The sequence below is a fragment of the Monodelphis domestica genome, chromosome 4, assembly GCF_027887165.1.
Source record: "Monodelphis domestica isolate mMonDom1 chromosome 4, mMonDom1.pri, whole genome shotgun sequence".
Classification (NCBI taxonomy): Eukaryota; Metazoa; Chordata; class Mammalia; order Didelphimorphia; family Didelphidae; genus Monodelphis; species Monodelphis domestica.
In genome coordinates, this window is record NC_077230.1 from 241,366,768 (window position 1) to 241,387,314 (window position 20,547).

The following is a 20,547-nucleotide window of genomic DNA, read 5'->3' on the forward strand; positions in this document are numbered from 1 at the left end:
ACCCAGTTAGAAAATGTCTGAGGCCAGATTAGAATCCAATACTTCCTTAGTCCAGGCTTGGTTTTCTATCCACTAGCTGCCCCTATGGAACTTACTTTTGTGATTGATGACTGACAGAGCATTTAATACTTGAGAATTCATTTCCTCTTTTGTAAAATGGATTTAATATTATATATACTTATATTCCTTATCTGACAGGGCCTTTGTGAGAAAAACACTTCATAAACTTTAAAGCTCAATATAAATTTGAATTGATATTTTTATGGCATGTTAAAATATTATATAAATGGCAAAATACTTTATATTTTCAGATATGGTAGAAATTTGTTTTTCTTAACTATACATTTGTTACAAGGGCTTCATTTCTATTTTTCCCCCCAATATAGGAGGAAGAGAGAGAAAGATGAGAAAGGAAAGGAAAAAAGGAAAAGAAAATAAGATCACTTTGGAGTTCTTTTTATAAAAATGGAAATAACTGAAGGCCTGGAGGAAGAACGAATAAATAGAACAGCTTTGAAAACTGTAGGTCTTATTATGTAGTTAAAAAGAAAAATAAGCTGTATATAGGAGAGATCCATGTGTTTTCCTATATTGTGTCTATATATATATATATCTATATATATTGTATAATACATAAATATGTATTATTTATGAAACCTATAGTTTTATATTCAATCTTTTTCAAAATGCAGAAATATCCATTCTATTTTATGTTTGCTACATTCAGGAAGAAAAGAAAACTTTTAAAAATTAGAATGCTAGCTGGCAGCTGAGTGGCTCAGTGGATTGAGTCAGATCTAGAGCTGGGGATCCTAGATTCAACTATGGTCTCAGATGCTTCCTAGCTATGTGGCCCTGGGCAAGTCACTTAACTCCCACTGTCTAGCCCTTACTGCTCTTCTGAATTAGAAACACTACATAGTACTAATTCTAAGACGAAAAGTAAGGGTTTGGTTGTTGTTGTTTTTTATTAGAATGCTATACAAATTTGAGATATTGCAATCCAACTTAACATTTTATTTCTTTTTTTTTTTCAGTATAATAGTAAAAGCACTCTGAGAATACAAAATTATACACTCTCGTGAATGGTATTTTTCATGAAAAATTCAAAGTTACTCTCCAATGTCCAAGATTTAGATGGTCAAGACAACAGTCTCTTTTCTTAGCTGCAGGTGCTTGGAATGGATTATAACCTTTTATGGGCAAGAGCTGTCTTTTGCCTTTTTAAAAATCCTCAGTGTTTATTTAGCCTGTGCCTGGCACATCGTAGATGATTAATAAATGTTTATTGATTCATTTGGTTTAATAAGGAAGAAATCTCTGGTGCTGGTGTACTAGGCTGTTTCATTCCCTACTTGGTCTTCATAGCCTTGACAGCATCCTTAGTGCCTGGGAATAAAGGTGCCATGGAAGCCATAGGACATTGGCACAGGCACTTCTGCTCGACCCAGCTCTTCAAAGGTCTTGGCATCTAGCACCAACAGAAAGGCACTTTCATTCTGGAAAAGAAAACAACACTCTTTCTCTCCTTAAAAGGAAGGGGGATGAACTTAGAGTCAGTTCATATCAAGAGATAAGAAACCCTCAATTGTTTGGACTACACAGTAGATACAATGCATAGTACTAGCAGAAGCTGTAATGTTGAGATAAGGCAGTTTCTGTCCTCAAAAAATGTATAATCTAATAGGTCAAGAGTACCCAAAATTGCATAAGTGCATTACAGAGATTCAAAACAGTGATACCTGGCGCCTAAGGTGGAAGATTGTTACCAACAGTGGGGTTCAGGGTTTGGGCTTTAACACAGACCGTGGGAAAGTACAGAGGAAATAGTCATTAATAATAAGCATTTTAGAGCTGCCATGCCGTGTGCCGTGTTTTATGTGTTAAATTCTTTGCTGTTTTGATGAAACAACACCTACCAAAGTGTCTCCTCCATGATAGATGCTTAATTAATGCATATTGAGTGATTGATAGAAATGGGCAGAACTGAACATAGCATAGTTATGTCAGTTTCACCAAAATACAGAAAGACAAGAAAAGGGCAGTGAGTTCTACAGTGTAATGACTGGATTGGAGGAAAAAAGAGGAAAGGAAAGGCATACAAGCCTGACTGAGCTATATCCACTGAGCATTAATTCAACTTAATTCAGCAATAATTATCAAGCACCTATATACACATAGGAGATATAAAGATAAAAATGAAATTAATCCCTGCTCTCTGTTGAAGGTGAGCTAAATAACTAATTCTAAGCATTGAACTATTTAAATTACATTTTTATCTTGACCAAGAAGGAAACAAAGTTACCTGGTTGGGAGTGATCACTACAGAAAGAATAACCCCACCATCTTCTTCATTGGCTCCTGGTATTGGAACAAAAACAGGCTCTGAGGGATAAAATCCATCCTTCCTCCATACCTAAGATATATGATAAAGAGGTTAGTAGCTAGTGAGAACTATGTGTGGCTATTATCACTCCCAACCAAACTGGTTACTCACAATGGCATTTGATTACACACACAAAAATAATTTTACTAAGTTAAATTCTGACTGGTGAGGAAGTGGGGAGAAAAGAGAAAAAAAAGAATTGAGGAGAACAGAAGATAAACTTTCCTAGAGCCAGATACCATTAGCCAACATAATTTTTTTCCTGCCAATGTGAAATGGGATTGTCCTAATAGTTTAATCCTTTTGTTGTCTCCAAACATCATGCATGAAATTATTTTTTGGTACTCCTGGTCTTCTATTTACATTCCCTGAAGAAAATTAATTCATAATCTATATTCCAAAAGGGATTTCATACCTCTCAAATATAGTAGGTGATAAGGTTGCTTGAAAATTAAGCATTTTAGCAGCTATCATTTCTTTTAATGCCAAATAACAAAATAGGTCTTGAGGGCTTTAATTAAATGGAGATTTTCTTATGTTTTTACCTTTAGTTTTTTAGTCACAACATCAACTTTGATTAGGGAATCTCCCACCAGGTGCCGAAAGCCACAGCCATAAAAGAATCTGTACTTCCTGCTGTTGTATTGGGTATAGTTGATCTGGGGAAATTCTAGGCCTCCCTCCTCCTCCAGATCCTTATGATGGAGATTTTCATGAGAGCACCAGATCTAGAAGAGACCCCAAAGGAAACATAAAGTGTTCTCTTACAATACTACCAACGTTTATTTACAGATTTAATGCCGATGCAAACTACCAAAGGGATACTTTACAGAACTAAGTAAAAGAATAACAAAATCCACTTAGAGAAACAAAAATCTAAAAAATTAAGGGAAGTACTTAAAAGAGAATGAAGAGGGAATAGCACTTCCAGGCCTCAAATTATATCAAGCAATAATAACCAAAACTACTTGTTACTGGTTAAAAATTAAGAAGTAGATCAATGGGACAGTCTAAATAAGGAAAAATCCAAAATTACAGAACTGATTATCTCAGTGCTTGCTAAATCCAAATATATAAATTACCTAAGAAAGGATTCTTTATTTGATCAGAACTAAGAAAACTGAAGAGCTCATACTGGAAGAAATTAGCCTTAGACCAACATCTTTTACCATATTACATAATGAATTCAAAATTGATAAAACAGGAAAAGAAAATTGGATAGAATGACCTGAATATTAAATATACCATGAAAAATCATAAAAGCAGCAGATCATACACCTTTCATTGTTATTTATAAGTGATGAATTATTAACAAGACAAGAGATAGAGGCCATTATAAAAGATAAAATAATGTTGATTATACGAAATTAAAAAGCTTTGGCACAAACAAAATTAACATATCTAGGAAAAGATGAGAACCAACTAATTTGGGGGGAGGGAATCATTGTATCAAAAAATCTTTGGTAACAATTTGATAGCTAAAAGATAAAGATAACTTATGGAAATAAATAAGATAAAAAACTATTCCTTAATAGAAATGTAGTCAAAGAATATCAATAAGTATTTATAACGCATCTATTATGTGCCAGGCATTGGAAACACAACAAAAGACATAATCCTTATTTAATGAGGGAGATGGCGGGTCGGTGGGTGAGTAAGTGGGGGTGTACAGTATAAATACAGAGTGAACAAATACAAATATATGGAAAATAGTTAAATACAAGATTCTCTAGGAGCAAGAACACTAGCAGTTGGTAAAAATCAGGAAAGCTTTCATGCAGAAGATGGTCCTTGTCTTGTATCTTAAAGGAAGATAGAGACTCTGCGAGGTGTAGGTAAAGAGGGAGTACCTTCCCCTGAAGTTTTACTTAATTCCCAGTAAATTGGCAAAGGTGAAAATGTCAGTGTTGAAGGGACTGTAGAAAGGCTGTCACACTAATGCATTGTTGGTAGGGCTATGAATTAGCACAACCATCCTAGAAAACAATTTGGAATTATGTAATAAAATAACTAAAATGCCCATAGCCTTTCACCCAAGAATCTACTGCTAACTATCAATTGAAAGGGGGTTGTTAACAATAAAAAGGTTCCACACACATCAGCACTTTTTGTGGGGGCAAAGAACTGAAACAAAGTAGATGCCCACAGATTGAGGAATGGCTAAACAAATAATAGTACAAGAATCCAACGGACTATTCCTATGCTGTAAGAAACAACAAACATGACGGATACAGACAAACATGGAATTATTTACAGAAACTGATGGAAAAGAGAAGTAGAATCAAGAAAGCAATGCACAAAATTACTATATGGATGTAAGTGAAAAGAGTAACTACAAAATAATTGAAACTTAATGTTGCAGAATCACAAAGAACAAGCTTGGGCCCGAAAAAGAAATATGAGAATATTTCTTTTTCTCCTCCACTCCTCTGCAGAGGTGGAGATTGTGAGGTTCATAAGTTTGGAATACTGCATTTAACTGCTGGTATTTTCATGTGTTGATCAGTTTTGATTAATTATTTTTCTCTTCTTTTTTCATAAATTCTTCCTTTTAAGAGATGACTAGAAGTAGGTAGAGGAAATACATGATGTTAAGAAGAGATCAATAAAATCTATTTTTTAAAATTAATTGCTTCCTGACATAGAGATTTAGAGAGTTGTTTAAAATATTTGTGAGGCTTAGATTGGTACCTCCAGAGTTTGGAAAATGAATTGGAAACTGAATTTTCTGGTCATATTTTATCAGAAGGTCATAGTTTTTGGTCTGGAGGAACCTTAGTGGTCATCTCAGTCAGAGATGTCAAATTCATGGCTGAAGCCACAAAGTGTGGTGAAACAGTTTAAATTGCATTTGGGGACACTAGGCCTGGAGATGGGAGGTACTGGGTTCAAATCTAATCTTAGCCTTTGCTGCTCTTCTGACCACTTCCTGGCTTTATGGCTTCCTGGCTGTGTGACCCTAGCTGATGAATAGGTCAGTGGATGGAGGTTGGGTCCCATGGACTTAACCCCCATTGCCTACCCCTTACTGGTCTTCTGCCTTGGAACTTATACTTAGTAGTTATTCTAAGCAAGAATATAGGAGGTTTGGGGTTTTTTTTAATGTATTTGGGAAACATTTAACAAAATACATACACTGACACATAGATACAACATAGATAATATTAATGTAGTTTCCTAAGTCAATCTATAGTTGACAAGCATCTCTTTCTATTTCAGTTAGACCCCACTGATCTAGGTGGGGTATTTTACATTTTACAGTTGGGGAAACTGAGGGCCACAATGATTAAGTGGTTTTCCCAAAGTAACAAAGGTAGGAATTGAACCCTGGTTCATTAGGTTGTAAGTTCCTTGAGGGCAGGGACTTATCTTTTGCCCCCTTTTTTGTATCTCCTATGCTAAGCACAGCGCAGGCACATAGTAAGAGCTTAATAAATATTTATTAATTGCTTAATTGATTGGTCCTCTGACTCCAAATTGAGCACCCTTTCCCCTATACCACATTGACATCTTCTCAACTATTCTTACTCCTGGAATTTCTATGAAAAACATGAGAGATTTTAGATGACTTAAAAATATGTACTTTTAAAAGTCCAATCTATTGACTGGTTGGAGTGGTGGGAAGAAAGGCTCTGTTTATATAGATTCAAAGAAATTAGAGCCATTCCACCAGAGTGTCAACCTCAGACACTTGAGACTGTTTTATGTGTAATCCATACTCCTGAGTACAGAGTATAGTAGTGTATACTCCTATCCACTCCCTGAGATCAATAATATGGGGTGAGCTGAGGATGAGCAATACTGCACGGCACTATAACATTTCATGGATCAACAGTACCTTATGTTCACCCCAGCCCAGTCACAAGAGAAAATGGGAGTGGAATTTTGTCTAGAAAATGACCCAAGCCATAAGGCAATTAGCTCCTGTGTACATAATGCTCCCAAAGTCTTAATCAATGGGCTTCTACGGAATACCGTTCCATCCGCCTGTTTCACAGCACTAGCTGATGAATAGGTCAATGGACTGAGGTTCTGTCCCACGGAGGCTTTCGTGCTGATATCCAATGGCAAAACAAATCTTCGGGGGAAAGCTCTTGCCACTGAATTGTAGACCTGTTAAAGAAACAGGTGGTTATGATTGAAGAAACAGAGCAGTACACTGCCACCTCACGGAAAAATGTCATGGCCGGCCCAATGCCTGTCCATTCATCAATTACTAAAGGCATGCCTACTATGAACAGAGCATAGCGCTAGATGTCTCATCCTCTCTTTGGACTTCCTGGATACTAACCTGGGAAAAGGCGGCCTGCAGTCTGATGAAAATTCTTCTCCCTCCCCTGCAACTACTTTTTTTACACACTAGAAAGTTCCCATTATATCCAAGTTTCCAATAATTTAGTATTGAATTACCATGTTTTAAACAACTAGTGTGGATTATATTACATATTTTTTAAACTGTCAAGTAAAAAAAATTCTTTGTGTGAATTACCTAGTATAGAAACACTTCTTTTTGTTACTTGTCCTGCATCTGAATAGGGATGACTAATGGAACAGCTGAACTTTGCCTTAACTGATAATTATCTCGCTCTTTTCTGGCATTTAGTGTTTAAAAAAAAGGAGAGGCACAACAAGGTTTTGCTAGGGTTGTACATAGAAAATGTTCAGTGTTTGATCCCTGGAGACTTTAAAAGTTTCTTTTTGTAAAGTAAATTTATGTCCTCAATTATTTTGGTCTCAGGATTCTTTTATGCTCTTAAAAATCATTAAGGACACCACCCAAAATGTTTATGTGGATTGTAGCTATCAATATTTACCATATCAAAAATTTTTAAATATGTAAGTATTATTATGAAAATAATTTTGAGTTCATGGACCCTCTGAAAGGTCTTAAGTAATCCCAGGATTCCAGGGCCACACTTTGACAACCACTATCTTGGGACACTGATTTTAGCCACTTTAGATAAAAGGTCTTGCTGGGTCATTAATGGTCCTAATTAATCTTTTCAGAATTTCCACTTTATCTTTGCTAGCTTTTCATTACATCTGATTTTATTTCATTTAGTTACTTTCATTTTAAAATAAAAGCAACTTGAACAAAAGGATTTAGAAAGTTCACTTTTATTGTGCTGATGAGTAAACTGTTGCCTGGAAAGGTTGTTAAAAATCCAGCAGATGGTAAGTAGTAGAGTTGGGGTTCAGATCCAGGTTCTCAGATTTCTGTTGTAGTGATTTTGTTCATGAATGGTTCATTTAGTAGCCCGGTATAAATCTCCTTCTCCAGTCCTTAGTCCTAAATGTTGCCCTGCCATACTTCTAGGCTGCCCTATGAAGGAGGTATTCCCTCCAACACCTAACATCACAAAGCTCTTGGAACTCTGCAAAATTGCAAACAAAACTCTTTCCAGTCCACCCCTCTCCCTAAGAAAGTAGTAAGTCCAGCTTCATGAATATCTCAGGAGAGCTACTAGAACAGAGTTGTTTATTTCTTCCCAAACATTCAGTCTCTGCAGAGAAACACACAAACTAAAACCGTGATCTCCAACCTACCTTTCTGCCTTAACCAGGACTCCCAGTCAGCCCTTAGCATGTGCTAAAAAAGATTTGGGTGAGAAATCATATCCAGGCAGAACCCCATCCCCAAGGCAATCTCTCTATAAGTTGAATTGTAGAAAATAATCAGGTGGTTCTGAATCTTTCTATTAGGCTTTTTGGAGGGAGGCAGAATAGAGGATCCTGAACTAAAGTATTAGAATTCCTTTTATACCTATTAGAATAAATATAAGGAGATTGATCTACTCATGATCTCATGACAAATTTCTAGAACTTCTCCACTTCCTTCTCTCAACCTGGAGTTCACAAAGATTGACTAGAGTGAGAACACTTCTTAATAAGCACTTTAGGATCGAGGTTGGTTGGTTAGTTGTTTTCCTTTGTATTGAAAGAGGACCAAAATGACATCATTGGTGATGTCTTTTGACTCTTGCATAAGTTGAATTTAAGTGAAGTCATTGGCCTCACTCCCTCTTCCAGAGTCATCAAAGTCCTGTGGCAAGACAAGATGAAAGTAATAAGGCCACTCTTGGAAACCCCCACTTTTGTCCAAAAACTCTCAAACTATCAAGTCCCCAATAGCAGAATTAGAAGAAATGAGTAGAAGTTGCAAAGAAGTCCATTTTAGGCTCCACTTAAGAAAAAAAAAAACATCTTTAGAACTCTTCAAAATATAATGAGCTGCCTCTTTTTAACACTTACCTCCCGTCTTAGAATCAATACTGTTTCTTGGTTCCAAGACAGAAGAGCAGTGAGGGCTAGGCAATGGGGGTTAAGTGACTTGCCCAGGGTCACACAGCTAGGAAGTATCTGAAGCCAGATTTGAATCTAGGATCTCCTGTCTCTAGACCTGGCTCTCAATCCATGAACCACCCAGCTGCCCCTGAACATACTTGTTCAAGACAGATCTTCAAACAATTGCTTGTCAGGCAGGTTATCAAGGGGATTCCTGTTCAAGAATGGAATGGACTTGATGGTCTCTAAGGTCCTTTCCAGCCTGGAGGTTCCGTGACTCTCATCCTGAATTCAAATTTGGCCTCACTGTGTAACCCTAGTCAAGTCACATAATTCCTATTGCCTAGCCCATACTACTCTTCAGCTTTGGAACAGATGCTTAGTATCAATTCTAAGACAGAATGTAAGGGTTTAAAATAAAAATTAGAAAGTAGCGAGGAGGCTCAGGAGACCAGACCAAGAGAGGGGAGGTCCTGGGTTCAAATCTGACCTTGGACACTTCCTAGCTGTGTGATCCTGAGTAATCCTGGGCAAGTCACAGAACCCCCATTGTCTAGCCCTTACTGCTCAACTTCCCTGGAACCAACACACAGTACTGATTCTAAGATTTCCAAGGTAAGGGTTTACAAAAGATCAGTGAGTTTGTTTCTAAAATCCCTTGTGAAATAGCAAGAATGAAGTGCTTCCAACCCTGATCCAACTTCCTGACAAGACCAATCTGGAAGGTCTGAGCATCTACAGCCCTCCTCATCAGCGGCACATGGAGGCTTCAGGTGTCTGGAATACAGCAAAGAGCATTTTCCCTAAACATAACTAAAAATTATTTTAGTAAAGTTGCACACTGGCATAGGAATTAGTTCTGCCAAAGCTTTATCCACAGAAAATCAGGATTGGGAAGATGGTTTCCCTATGGGACATTTCTCATGGATAACTGCCTGAACCAAAGAGGAGAAAATGCCTCGTCGAATCCAGTTTTCCTCACAATCTCATAATGTTGTGTGCTAGTCCATGGAGTAATTCTAGGGGAAATTTCACTTACAGCTCTAACCAAGGAGACAGGATTATTGATGATTTAATTGCTTGAGATGGATATGTCTGTCAGGTTCCCTAAGTATTGGCACAGATTCCCCCTCAGGGCAGGGTAATGGTTCACCGTGTATGTTCTCAGGGACATAATGGAGATCATTTCATTACTTTTCCTCCCTCCCTCTCTCTCCCCCCACCCTTCTCTCTCTCTCTCTCTCTCTCTCTCTCTCTCTCTCTCTCTCTCTCTCTCTCTCTCTCTCTCTCTCTCTCTCTCTGTGTCTCTCTCTCTCTCTGTCTCTCTGTCCTTCTCTCTGCCTCTCTCCCTGTCTGTCTGTCTGTCTCTCTCTGTCTCTCTTTCTCTGTCTCTCTGTCCTTCTCTCTGCCTCTCTCCCTGTCTGTCTGTCTGTCTGTCTCTCTCTCTCTGTCTCTCTCTGTCTCTCTCTTTCTCTTTGTCTCTGTCTCTCTCTCTGTCTCTGTCTCTCTTTGTCTCTGTCTCTCTCTGTCTCTCTGTCTCTGTGTCTGTGTCTGTCTCTGTCTCTGTCTCTGTGTCTGTCTCTCTCTCTCTCTCTCTCTCTCTCTCTGTCTCTCTCTGTATCTGTCTGTCTGTCTCTGTCTCTCTTCTGTCTCTCTCTGTCTCTCTCTGTCTCTCTCTCGTGTCTCTCTCTCGTGTCTCTCTCTCTCTCTCTCTCTCTCTCTCTCTCTCTCTCTCTCTCTCTCTCTCTCTCTGTCTCTCTCTCTCTCTCTCTCTCTCTCTGTCTCTCTCTCTCAATATATAAGCTTCTGGGCAGGATCCATATACATGACACTCCAGGGTCACATGGCAGCCAGGTGGCACGGTGGATAGAGTACCAGACCCAGAGCCAGAAAGACTCATCTACCTGCGTTTACATATGGCCTCAAATACTTACTAGCTTGGGGACCGTAGACCAGTCACTTAACCCTGTTTGCCTCTGTTTCCTCATCTTTAAAATGCTCTGGAAAGAGAAGCGGCAACGTACTCCAGTGTCTCTGCCAAGAAACCCCAAATGAGGGCATGAAGAGTCAGACAGACTGAAACAACTGAACAGCAATAGGGATATGAGCACAGCTAACTTGCCTGCAATTCCCAAAGGGAGGGCAATTAATAAAATGCACGGACACACACATAAGCCACATAGCCAGTTTGGTGAAGCCTACGGATACCCTTTTGTAATAATGTTTGTTGCTTACTTGCCCTGTCCACAAGATTTACCAGACACACGCGAGCCCGGGACACTCTGATTCCTTCCCTCAAGTGCCCTGGCCACAGCAGCTCTGGGCAGATGTGAACGGGCACTCAACCAGGCTCAGCCCAGAGGTGCTGATTCGTCAGTAGCAGCATGGAAGTCTCTTGGGGGAAATCTCTAGTCTGAGGACTGTATGATTCTTCCTGTTTCCTCTCCTTCATCTCTGCACCTCATTTCATTTCTTTTGTTCCTCCACTAGGCCGGCAGCCTCAAGGGTCCCATCCAACTGAAATTCTATAATTCTCTAATCTTGGTTTAAAGGGATTATTTCCCCCAAAACTTGTTCTGACCCTGAATTCCACTGTCTCTGAGCCTGACAAATAGAGATTATTAAAGGATTTAGAACTGGAAGGGAACATATATTCAGAGCAAGAAGGCTTCTTAGAAATAATCTGATCCCTTCGTTTTTACAGATGAGAAAACTGAGGACAAGAGAAGCTAAGTGACTTGTCCAAGGTCACATAGGTACTAATTAGCAGAGCCCGGGCTTGGACCTGTCCTTTGACCCCAAATTCAATGTCTTTACAACTACACCATGCTAACTTCAATGGGTTCTGCAAGGTCCAGAACATTTCTCCCACCTAAATTAGTGCCTTCCCAGTGTCAGTGATGTTCAACTATAGCTCCACACACGACATACTGCAACACTGTCTAGAGAGCAAATTATTTCATTCTGGTATAAATAAATAAGTAAACAAATAAACAAACAAACAAACAAACGAATGAATGAATGAATGAATAAATAAATAAATAAATAAATAAATGAAATGAGGCATCTAGGTGTTACAGAGGACAGAGCACTTGTTCTGAAATTAGGAAAACCTGAGTTCAAGTTTGCATTTGTTAGGTGTAGGACCCTGGGCAAGTCATTTAACCTTTCTCTGATACAATTTCCTCAACAGTAAAGCAAGAATAACAATAGCAGGGTTGCTACCTTCCAGTGTTGTTGGGAGGATAAAATGAGAGAATATTAGTAAAACACTTTGTAAACTTCAAAGAGTTGTATAATTCCCAGCTATTGTTATTACTCCCAGTCTGTTCATTTTCCTTTAAAATGTACATCGTAATAACTACTGCTAACATTAGTTTAGGGCAGAACAATTTAAAGATGAATGAAGTGCTAATCACAAATGCCATAGACCAGGGTTCTGACCCAGCCCACACCTTGTTACAATCTTTATTTAAATAACGAGGACAGTCATTTGATAAACTGGATGAGTGTCCTTTAGCCACAGCAAATGGGAAAACAAGCACCTGCCTTGATGCTGATTACATGGCATTATTATCGCTAATTAGGAGCAGACTTAAGAAACAGCTGAGCCTGTGGGCTAATTGTTAGAAAGAGTAGCTTAGCATCAAGTTTTACAAAATGAAAATCACTATATTTGACATGCATTCTCTAGCAGTTCGAAGGATGATACTCAATAATCCCACCTGACAAGTCAGCTCATTCAGCTGCTTGAGAAGGCAGTTGACACCAGTCAGGATAGAGTTCTACTCAGAAGGCCCACTGAGGCCAGTTCAAGGTCTTTTTATAGTTCACACAACTTATACCTGCCCTTCAGAAGGTACTTCATATTATATAGTTCAGAACTCTAGCAGTTCATCCAAGTACTGGAACGGATTCTCCCTTTCAAGGAAAATATAGGTCATTCCCACCTGGAGAAGGTGTGACAGCCATATAGGGCATTACCATCCCCATTTTTAAATTCCATGGAGAAGGGGACTGGCATACCACCTGGTTAAATACAAGGCTCCTCACTCTTTGCCCTGAAACGTCACCTCTAGGTTCCCGAGGCTGGGTGGTTGGTTGGTTTTAAACCCTTATTTTCTCTTAGAATAGATACTAAGAACTGGCAAGGGCTATGCAATTGAGGTTAAATGATTTGGCCAAAAAGTCGCAAAGGAAGGGTCCCAACTCCAGGTCTGGCACTTTGTGGTACCCAGGTGGATTCTTAACTTGGCAGCTATAGACTCTCAAGAGGTCCACGGTTAGATTTCAGAGGGTCCAGGAAAATAAATGGCGGGAAATAATCACATCTTTATTTTCATTAAGCTCTAACTGAAATTTGGCATTTCATTCAACTGCAAATATAGGCAACAAACATTATTCCAAAAAGGTATCCATAGGCTACACCAGACTGCCAAGGGGTTCATACCCCCTAATTTTTTTAATCCTTGTTTTAAAGGATATGGATCATTCTTTAATCAACAGTACACAATATTAATATGTCAAAACTTACCAGAAAAATCAGCATTGGATTTATTGGGTAATTAGACTTCTAACTAAGCCTGGAGAAGTTTTGAGGAAAGATACTAGCATAGCAAGCAGTAAGAGGTATAGTTCTGGGTTGTCTGGGAGAATTTGGAGCATATCCCTCTGCGTCTGCCTTAAGGAATTTATTTCAGTTGGTTCCAAACCTTTCAAAAACATACACAGTCAGAAGATCTCCTGGGAGGTCATCAAGAGAGACAGAACTCTGATAGATTGGAATCCCACCTTCTCCTACCGACCACCCCTGCCCTCAAGCTGCAGACATGGACAGGAGCTGGCCCTGTCCTATTCCTTAACACCTGGGATTTGCAGTTCTAGAGACTACTGAAAGAGAACTTTCCCTGAGTGAGATAATTTTCTCTCTCCTGGTTTGAGCTGAGATTTTATAATACTCCCATCTCAAGGACTCATTTACTCTTGAATATTCTCTGGAGATTCAAATGTATAGAACTCAGATTTCAATTCATTATTTTGCTTGAATAAATGGGTTTGATTGCTATTCACCATTTGTGATTTTTTTGTGTGTGTATAAATAGCATTTGGTGTGGAGTAAGCTAAGGGCTATCCTGCCTCATAAGAGCATTCCCAGGGAAGCAACTCTCCTTCTGAACCTACCATACCCCTAGAACAGAGATATTTGAGAAATGATAGATAGATATGTTTCTAACCTAAAATCCCTCTTAGAGACCAGAGGAGATATTGCCCAGGGGAGGCAGGTATGGCCTTTCTCCTATTCTGCAAAGGTGAGCCAGACCTCAGATCATAACTCCAAGCCACCAATGAGCTACATCTATAAATTTAGACAACCCATAAATGTATACCTTATAAGTATAAATCAACAATTCAGGAAGAAGAGTACAAGGGTGAATCAAAGTGCTATAATGAAGAATCCTTGTGCTACTGGACACTGGACTTGGAGCCAAGAAACCTGGATTCTAGACCCAGTTCTTCCATGAGTTTCCTATGTGACCTTGGATGAGTCATTTCCCTTTGAGTCTCAGTTTCTTCCTCTTTACTTGGAGATCCACAGCAACACCAAGATTCTCCAGTTCTATAACTTTTTTTTTTTAAAATAAAACCCTTACCTTCCGTCTTGGAGTCAATACTGTGTATTGGCTCCAAGGCAGAAGAGTGGTAAGGGCTAGGCAATGGGGGTCAAGTGACTTGCCCAGGGTCACACAACTGGGAAGTGTCTGAGGCCAGATTTGAACCTAGGACCTCCCATCTCTAGGCCTGGCTCTCAATCCACTGAGCTACCCAGCTGCCCCCTCTATAACTTTTGAAAGCTTCTTTGAGACTGCTAAAGTAAGGAGTACAAATTCTTTTTTAATTTACTACCAGGAAAAAGACCAGCTCTCATGCCTATGACATCAAAGTGATCCTGGCTTATCAAAGGTAATGAATACCACCAGGATATAGAGTCTACATGTCCCACCAAGCTGGAAAGAATTTAAGAATGAGGATGGTAATGCCCTATATGCCTGTCACACAGGACCTAGTCTTAACTTTAAGTTTAGAGAGGCTGGTCCCCCGAGGGCTAGTGACTAGATCATGAATTTTAGGCATCATAATAAAATCTCAAAACCAAAAATAATTCCTATTTACAAAAATCACAAGTATTATGATCTGAATCAGTGGATGGAATTACAAATAAGCCTCTGAAGTACCAAAGCATAAACATGTATGTTTTAATTTATTGCAAAATGAGAAGTATATAAACTAACCTATTTCTTTTTTTTTCCCCTTTGGCTGCCAGGAAACACATGGCGATATTCAGTGCTCAGTTGCAGTAATAAATTTATCTCATCTGTTTAGTAATATTTGTTCCTCCGACTCTTTTAATCAGTTTTGTTCAACTTTTATTTTTAGTTATCCTATTTTATATTGTTTGATTTTTATCAATGGACATGAGAATTATAATTTCAAACCAGCAGGAAAACTGTCCTCACTGCTGATCTACCTGCAAATTATCAGCCAAGCCCTACGGACTAGCATGAAACTTGGACAAGTTAAGTGACCTGCCCAGAATCACAAGTAAATATCAGAAGTGGAATTTGAATCCAGGATGGTATTCTACCCACTATTTCATGTCATTTCTTGATTTTAGGAGATCCCACAAATTTGTTTGGGGGAGTGGTTGGATATAAATCTTAGATAAATAAAAGTAGTGGCTTTGACCTCAGTGCTAGAATTTGGCTAGAATTGATTCTTGCTGTGGGTCTGTAATTCTCAAGGAAGGTACAAGTAGTTTTACAGCTTAAGCCTGGTACTCGCAGGTTCCACTTCCCCAAAGTCCATTGGAATGGGCCACTCTCCTTATTGGGGGAGATGAATGCCCGACCCCTCACAAAAGGTATGGCATTCATCTCCAAAAAATGACAAAGTGATCAAAAGTTAGCTTGAACCTGATCTTATCCCCAAGATGAACACTCTTTAAGGGAGCAGACAGATAAACTTCTAGCCTGGTACCCTCCCTCTCTGAGGAGAACAGAGTAGTGGCCTTTGGTCACAGCCTCCTGCTTTTTCTCCTAGCAGGAATGAAGGTCTTCCTTAAAGAACTGTGAAAGTAGAAAAGTCTAGACTGCCTCCCTTTGAACTATATACCCTAGGACATTGTCCCACCACACTTGATCTCCTTCCTTACAGGTAGGGGTATCTTTCCCCTTACATATATAACAGCAAAAGTTACCTGGTCCAGCCCTTCCCCTGCTTTCCGTAGATTCTGTAACTGGTAAGCATCCAGAACTCTACCATCATCCTGGCAGCACAGATCCAGTATAATGCAGCCCTCGTCCTCAAAGGCATTGATTTGATGAAAATAAAGAAAAGGTTTGCTGTAAAATACCTCTGGAAGGAGCTACAGAGAAAGAAAACAAAAATTGAGTTTTTTCTTCTTCTTTATAGGACACTAGGATTCATATAGCTTAATTATGGGAAAATCAAAAGTCATGTTTCTCTTGGCATGATTGTATGATAGACCTGGCAAATACAGGAATAGCATATTGTGATATTGGCTCTGAATCCTTGGACTGTACTATCGCTCTGTTGTATATCATCACATATTCACCAAAGACATAAAGGAAATAGGATTAGAAAGCCACCACAAAGAGTCTGAAGTTTCTATTAAAAAAAAACCAACATTGTTGGGTCAGTGTAGCCCACAGAAACACACCCAGACCATGCAAGAGACAGCTCAAGACTGAATGTTTAATATTTTCATCAGTGATTCAGATGATCACAGAGAATATCTTCAGGGTATATGTAGAAAATAGCAAATTAGGACAGGTTATAAACCCACAAGAGACAGGGCCAAGCTGCAGAAATGTCAGCAGTGGTGTCAGGAAGAGATGAAGTAAAAGGATTCTACAGATTTGGTTCTTCGCCACTCCACCAGCCCTCCAAATTGATACAATTGGAGAACACCAGGGGCAAATAACAGCTAATGAGGTATTTGTAGGCGCAAAGATGTAACACCCATTTATCCCCTTTGGAAGTGGTAAGTTCTGCCTGATAAAATTAGAAGGGGACCTGCCCATTGGACAGGTAAAAGACTACATTAAAAGGCAGTAGAACAGATCCAGATGGTGCCAGGCTTAAGTGGGACACATACAACAGGGAATGAGAAATACACAAGATACACACTCACTATGGAGACATGGACACAGAGAAGAGGAACATTTCAGAAAGGAAGCATCTTCAAAAGAATAAGACCTCTGGCAGCAGAGAAGAGAGCTGACAATGGATTCAATGAAGAAGTAGACCTAGCAGTGGAGAATTGAACTTTGAAGGACAAATTCAGAGAGCACAAATTATTAGTTCACCCAATGAAGATTCTGTACCCATGAAGAAATAGTATACGGACACCACAATCAGAATAAGGACGTCAGAGCTCTGGAGTACAAGGGATGTGTGTTCCTTTGGTCACTTATGTACCAGACATGTACCAGTGAAAATAGGTCTCTGTTTACCCTTCCTGTTCACATTTTGTGTATTGGTGGAAAAGTTCCAGGTTTAAGGGGGGGATATTTTATAACTATTGTTTATACTATGCCATCTTAATATATGCCTTTGCTTTAAACTAATTGTGTCAACTGGCAAATAACAGTTAATGAGATATTTATAAGTGCAAAGATGTGTTAACACCCATTTATTCCTCTTTGAAGTGTTATGTTCTGCCTGGTAAAATTACAAGGGGACCTGTCCAGTGGACAGTTAAAGATTATACATTATTATTATTAAGACAGTAGAACACATAAAGGTAATCTCACTAGTAGGAACATGAACTATAATTTTAAGAATATAGAACCATAGACCTGGAGGTAGTAGTCAATCCCCTGGGAACCCAGCCTTCAAAACCATTAGTATTAAGCTGGGAAGGTACCCTAGAATGGGTACTACTATATTAAATCAAATTCAAGGTATTCTATGGAGAAAGAAAACATACACAAGGAGGGGAGGGGCATTTATCTAGGACTTAAAAATCTACAAAACACTTCATATGCATTATCTCATTTGATCCTCACAATAACTCAAACTATCCCCATTATACAGATGAGAAAATTGATGCTGATCAGTTAAACTGGTTTCCACACATTTCCACAGCCAGTAAGTGGCAGACCAGAGATTCCAATCCAAGCTTTCTGATTCTGCATCCAGTTTTCTTTCCTCTGTTCCATGATTAAAACTGTTCTCAACTTCCAAAAAGTAATAGCAATTCCTCAATAAATAATTGCCCAAGGTTGCATGAATCATTGATTAATAGAATTAGTCTTACTTGATTCTAAATGAGAATATCCAACTATTTCTATATTGTTACACAGGGATAGGGACTGGACCTGTGATTTAATCGATATAAAGAGATCCTCTAGATGAAAAAACCAATGTAGGTCAACACCTCTGCTCCTAATACTCTTAGACTGTTGTTTAGGCCAGTGGTGTCCTTCTCAAATAGAAATGGGACCACTATTTCATACATAAGTTTCCTCTCAGGCAACATACTGACTTAGTTGTTTAAAAAAATACTTGATATTAGTTCCAAGGCATAAAAGCAGTGACAAGCTAGGCAATGGGGGTTAAGTGACTTGCCCAGGGTCACACAGCTAGGAAGTGTCTGAGGTCACATTTGAACCGAGGTCCTCTTGTCTCCAGGCTTGGCTCTATCCACTGAGTCATCCAGCTGCCCTCCTGACTTCGTTTTAAATTTTATTTATTATATTTTTATTTATTCTGTTAAATATTTCCCAATTACATTTAATTCTGATTCATGACCTTGGCTATGTATTTGCTACTTCTGGGCCAGAGCCCTAAGATTTCAAGTGTATTGTCCAAGGTCACACAGCCAATATGTTTGAGAAACAGGATTTGTCCTGTCTCTACTGCCAGTTTCCTGTCTACATGTTAAAAGAAAATATAACCTCTTAGAATCAGTTTTTAGTTTGGGGAATCAAGTTGCAATTTTGATGCTAGGATAAGTGCAGGTGGAACCACCCCACAGAAGCTCTATCAACTACTATCACTTCCCAATGTGTCAGTCTCTTCGAGGGACCTGAACCCAGATTACCTCTATCCTCATGACCCTACAGGTTGTCTACTCTAAAAATCTCTGAGTTTATATACAACGCAGCTTTATGCTTACAGGAAAGAACACCTAATTCCTATTCCTCAAGGGGTTCCAAGAAACAAACCATCCTTAATGGCCCTCTGGGACAGAACCTACGATATGCACCCGATCATCTACCAGGATTGTACAAGAGGATGAAACTCCAGATTTTGTTAGCATAGTTGTAGCTAGTCCAGCAAGTTAGGAGAGTTTGTAATCAAATACAGAATAACTGAAGGAAGCTATGAGACTGCTACATCTGCAATCCCTACATCAGCAATAACTGCCACATGGAAGAAGCACGGCTAGGATAGTGTTCACAGATGTCCTTTTAATTGATTCAGCTGGTTAATATAATCATGTCCTAAAGTGATTCTAATAGGCAGAACCTGCTGTATTAAGTGCAAATAAGTAGCCCAGGCCATGGAGGTTCATAATGTCCATGGTACCAAAAGAGATAAGATTAGCAATTCCTAGAGAGTAATCATGGTCCCAAAGCTCTAGTAGATGTCTGAAAAGCATTTATTAAGCATCTATTATGGGCCAAACACTGCGCTAAGTGCTCTGCTAATATCATTTCCTTTAATCCTCACAAATTCCCTGCCATGTAGGTACCATTATTATCCCCATTTTATAGCTGAGGAAACTGAGGCAGCTAGAGGGTAATAAGTAGCTTATCAAAGGCCACATAGCTAGTAAGGGGTTGGGACTGGGTTTGAATTCAGGTCTTCCTGACTCCAGGCTCAGCCTCTATCCACTGTGCCACTTAGCTTCGTCTGATCCTTCATGATATCATCAGTGTGGGAATTCCCTCCCACACATTACAACTCATCCATGGTATCCTGTGTGACTCTAGAGAACCCAGGAAGACCTGGGTTTGAATGCCGCCTCAAACATTTATGAGAGTGTGATCTTAGGCAAGTCATTTAAATTCTACAAACTTCCGTATCCTCATCTGCTAAATGAGGAAGCTGGATTCAGTAACTTTCTTCTAGTTCTGTACCTATACCTATAATCCTACATGCTCCCATAAATTCACCCTAGGGTTTCCCACTAATGCAGAGGGAATAAACCTTGAGTTCTCTTCACACCACAAATACACCAATGTGGAATCCTTATCAGTGATGAAAAACTAATAATAGGAAAATTAATCTTTGTGGAAATTCATCTCTGAACAAATTTTTAAAACATCAAATATTTATTAAGCTCCTTCAGCATGTGAAGCAGTGCTGAAATATATATGCATATATATATATATATATATAATATGCAAAATACCTACTTGTCCTGTATGTTTATCCACCACAAGAAACTTTGTATTATACTGGGGTTCCCAGCTAATCCCATCCATGAAGGGCTTCCCCCGAATTTTGGAAGTGATGATTTTCCACAGGTTCATCTTTAGGGGCTGCTCAACGAAGATAATATAGTTCTTTGTCATTCCTGAAAGATACAGGAGAACAATCTTGGCTTATGGATGATTGAGTCAATGAACTTTTAATAAGTACCCACTGCATGCCAGGTGCCATACAGGCACCAGGGGATTCATAAATGAAACAATGCCTCCCCTCAGGGAGCTTACATTCAGGAGGACCTGAGGATTTGGCAAAACAGAGGAGGCTAACCCTGAGTTATAGAGAAGAGGTTGGGTGATACAAAACCACGTCCAAGCAGATCACCAGCCTCAATAAAGACTACTTAGGAGTAATTC

At 39.1% G+C, this 20,547-nt stretch overlaps 1 protein-coding gene across 1 annotated transcript in view; it reads right to left on the reverse strand.

The window, feature by feature from the left end:
- Positions 1 to 949: 949 nt before the first annotated feature.
- Positions 950 to 20,547, reverse strand: part of BCO2 (beta-carotene oxygenase 2) — a 39,929-nt gene continuing 20,331 nt past the window's right edge. Inside the window, exons 7-12 of the mRNA XM_007494821.3 lie at positions 20,119 to 20,279; positions 15,927 to 16,094; positions 6,362 to 6,499; positions 2,932 to 3,114; positions 2,306 to 2,416; positions 950 to 1,499 (exon numbers count right to left, since the gene is read on the reverse strand). Of these exons, the coding sequence (XP_007494883.2) occupies positions 1,383 to 1,499; positions 2,306 to 2,416; positions 2,932 to 3,114; positions 6,362 to 6,499; positions 15,927 to 16,094; positions 20,119 to 20,279 (878 nt within the window). The 3' untranslated portion in view covers positions 950 to 1,382. The remainder of the gene's footprint in view (positions 1,500 to 2,305; positions 2,417 to 2,931; positions 3,115 to 6,361; positions 6,500 to 15,926; positions 16,095 to 20,118; positions 20,280 to 20,547) is intronic.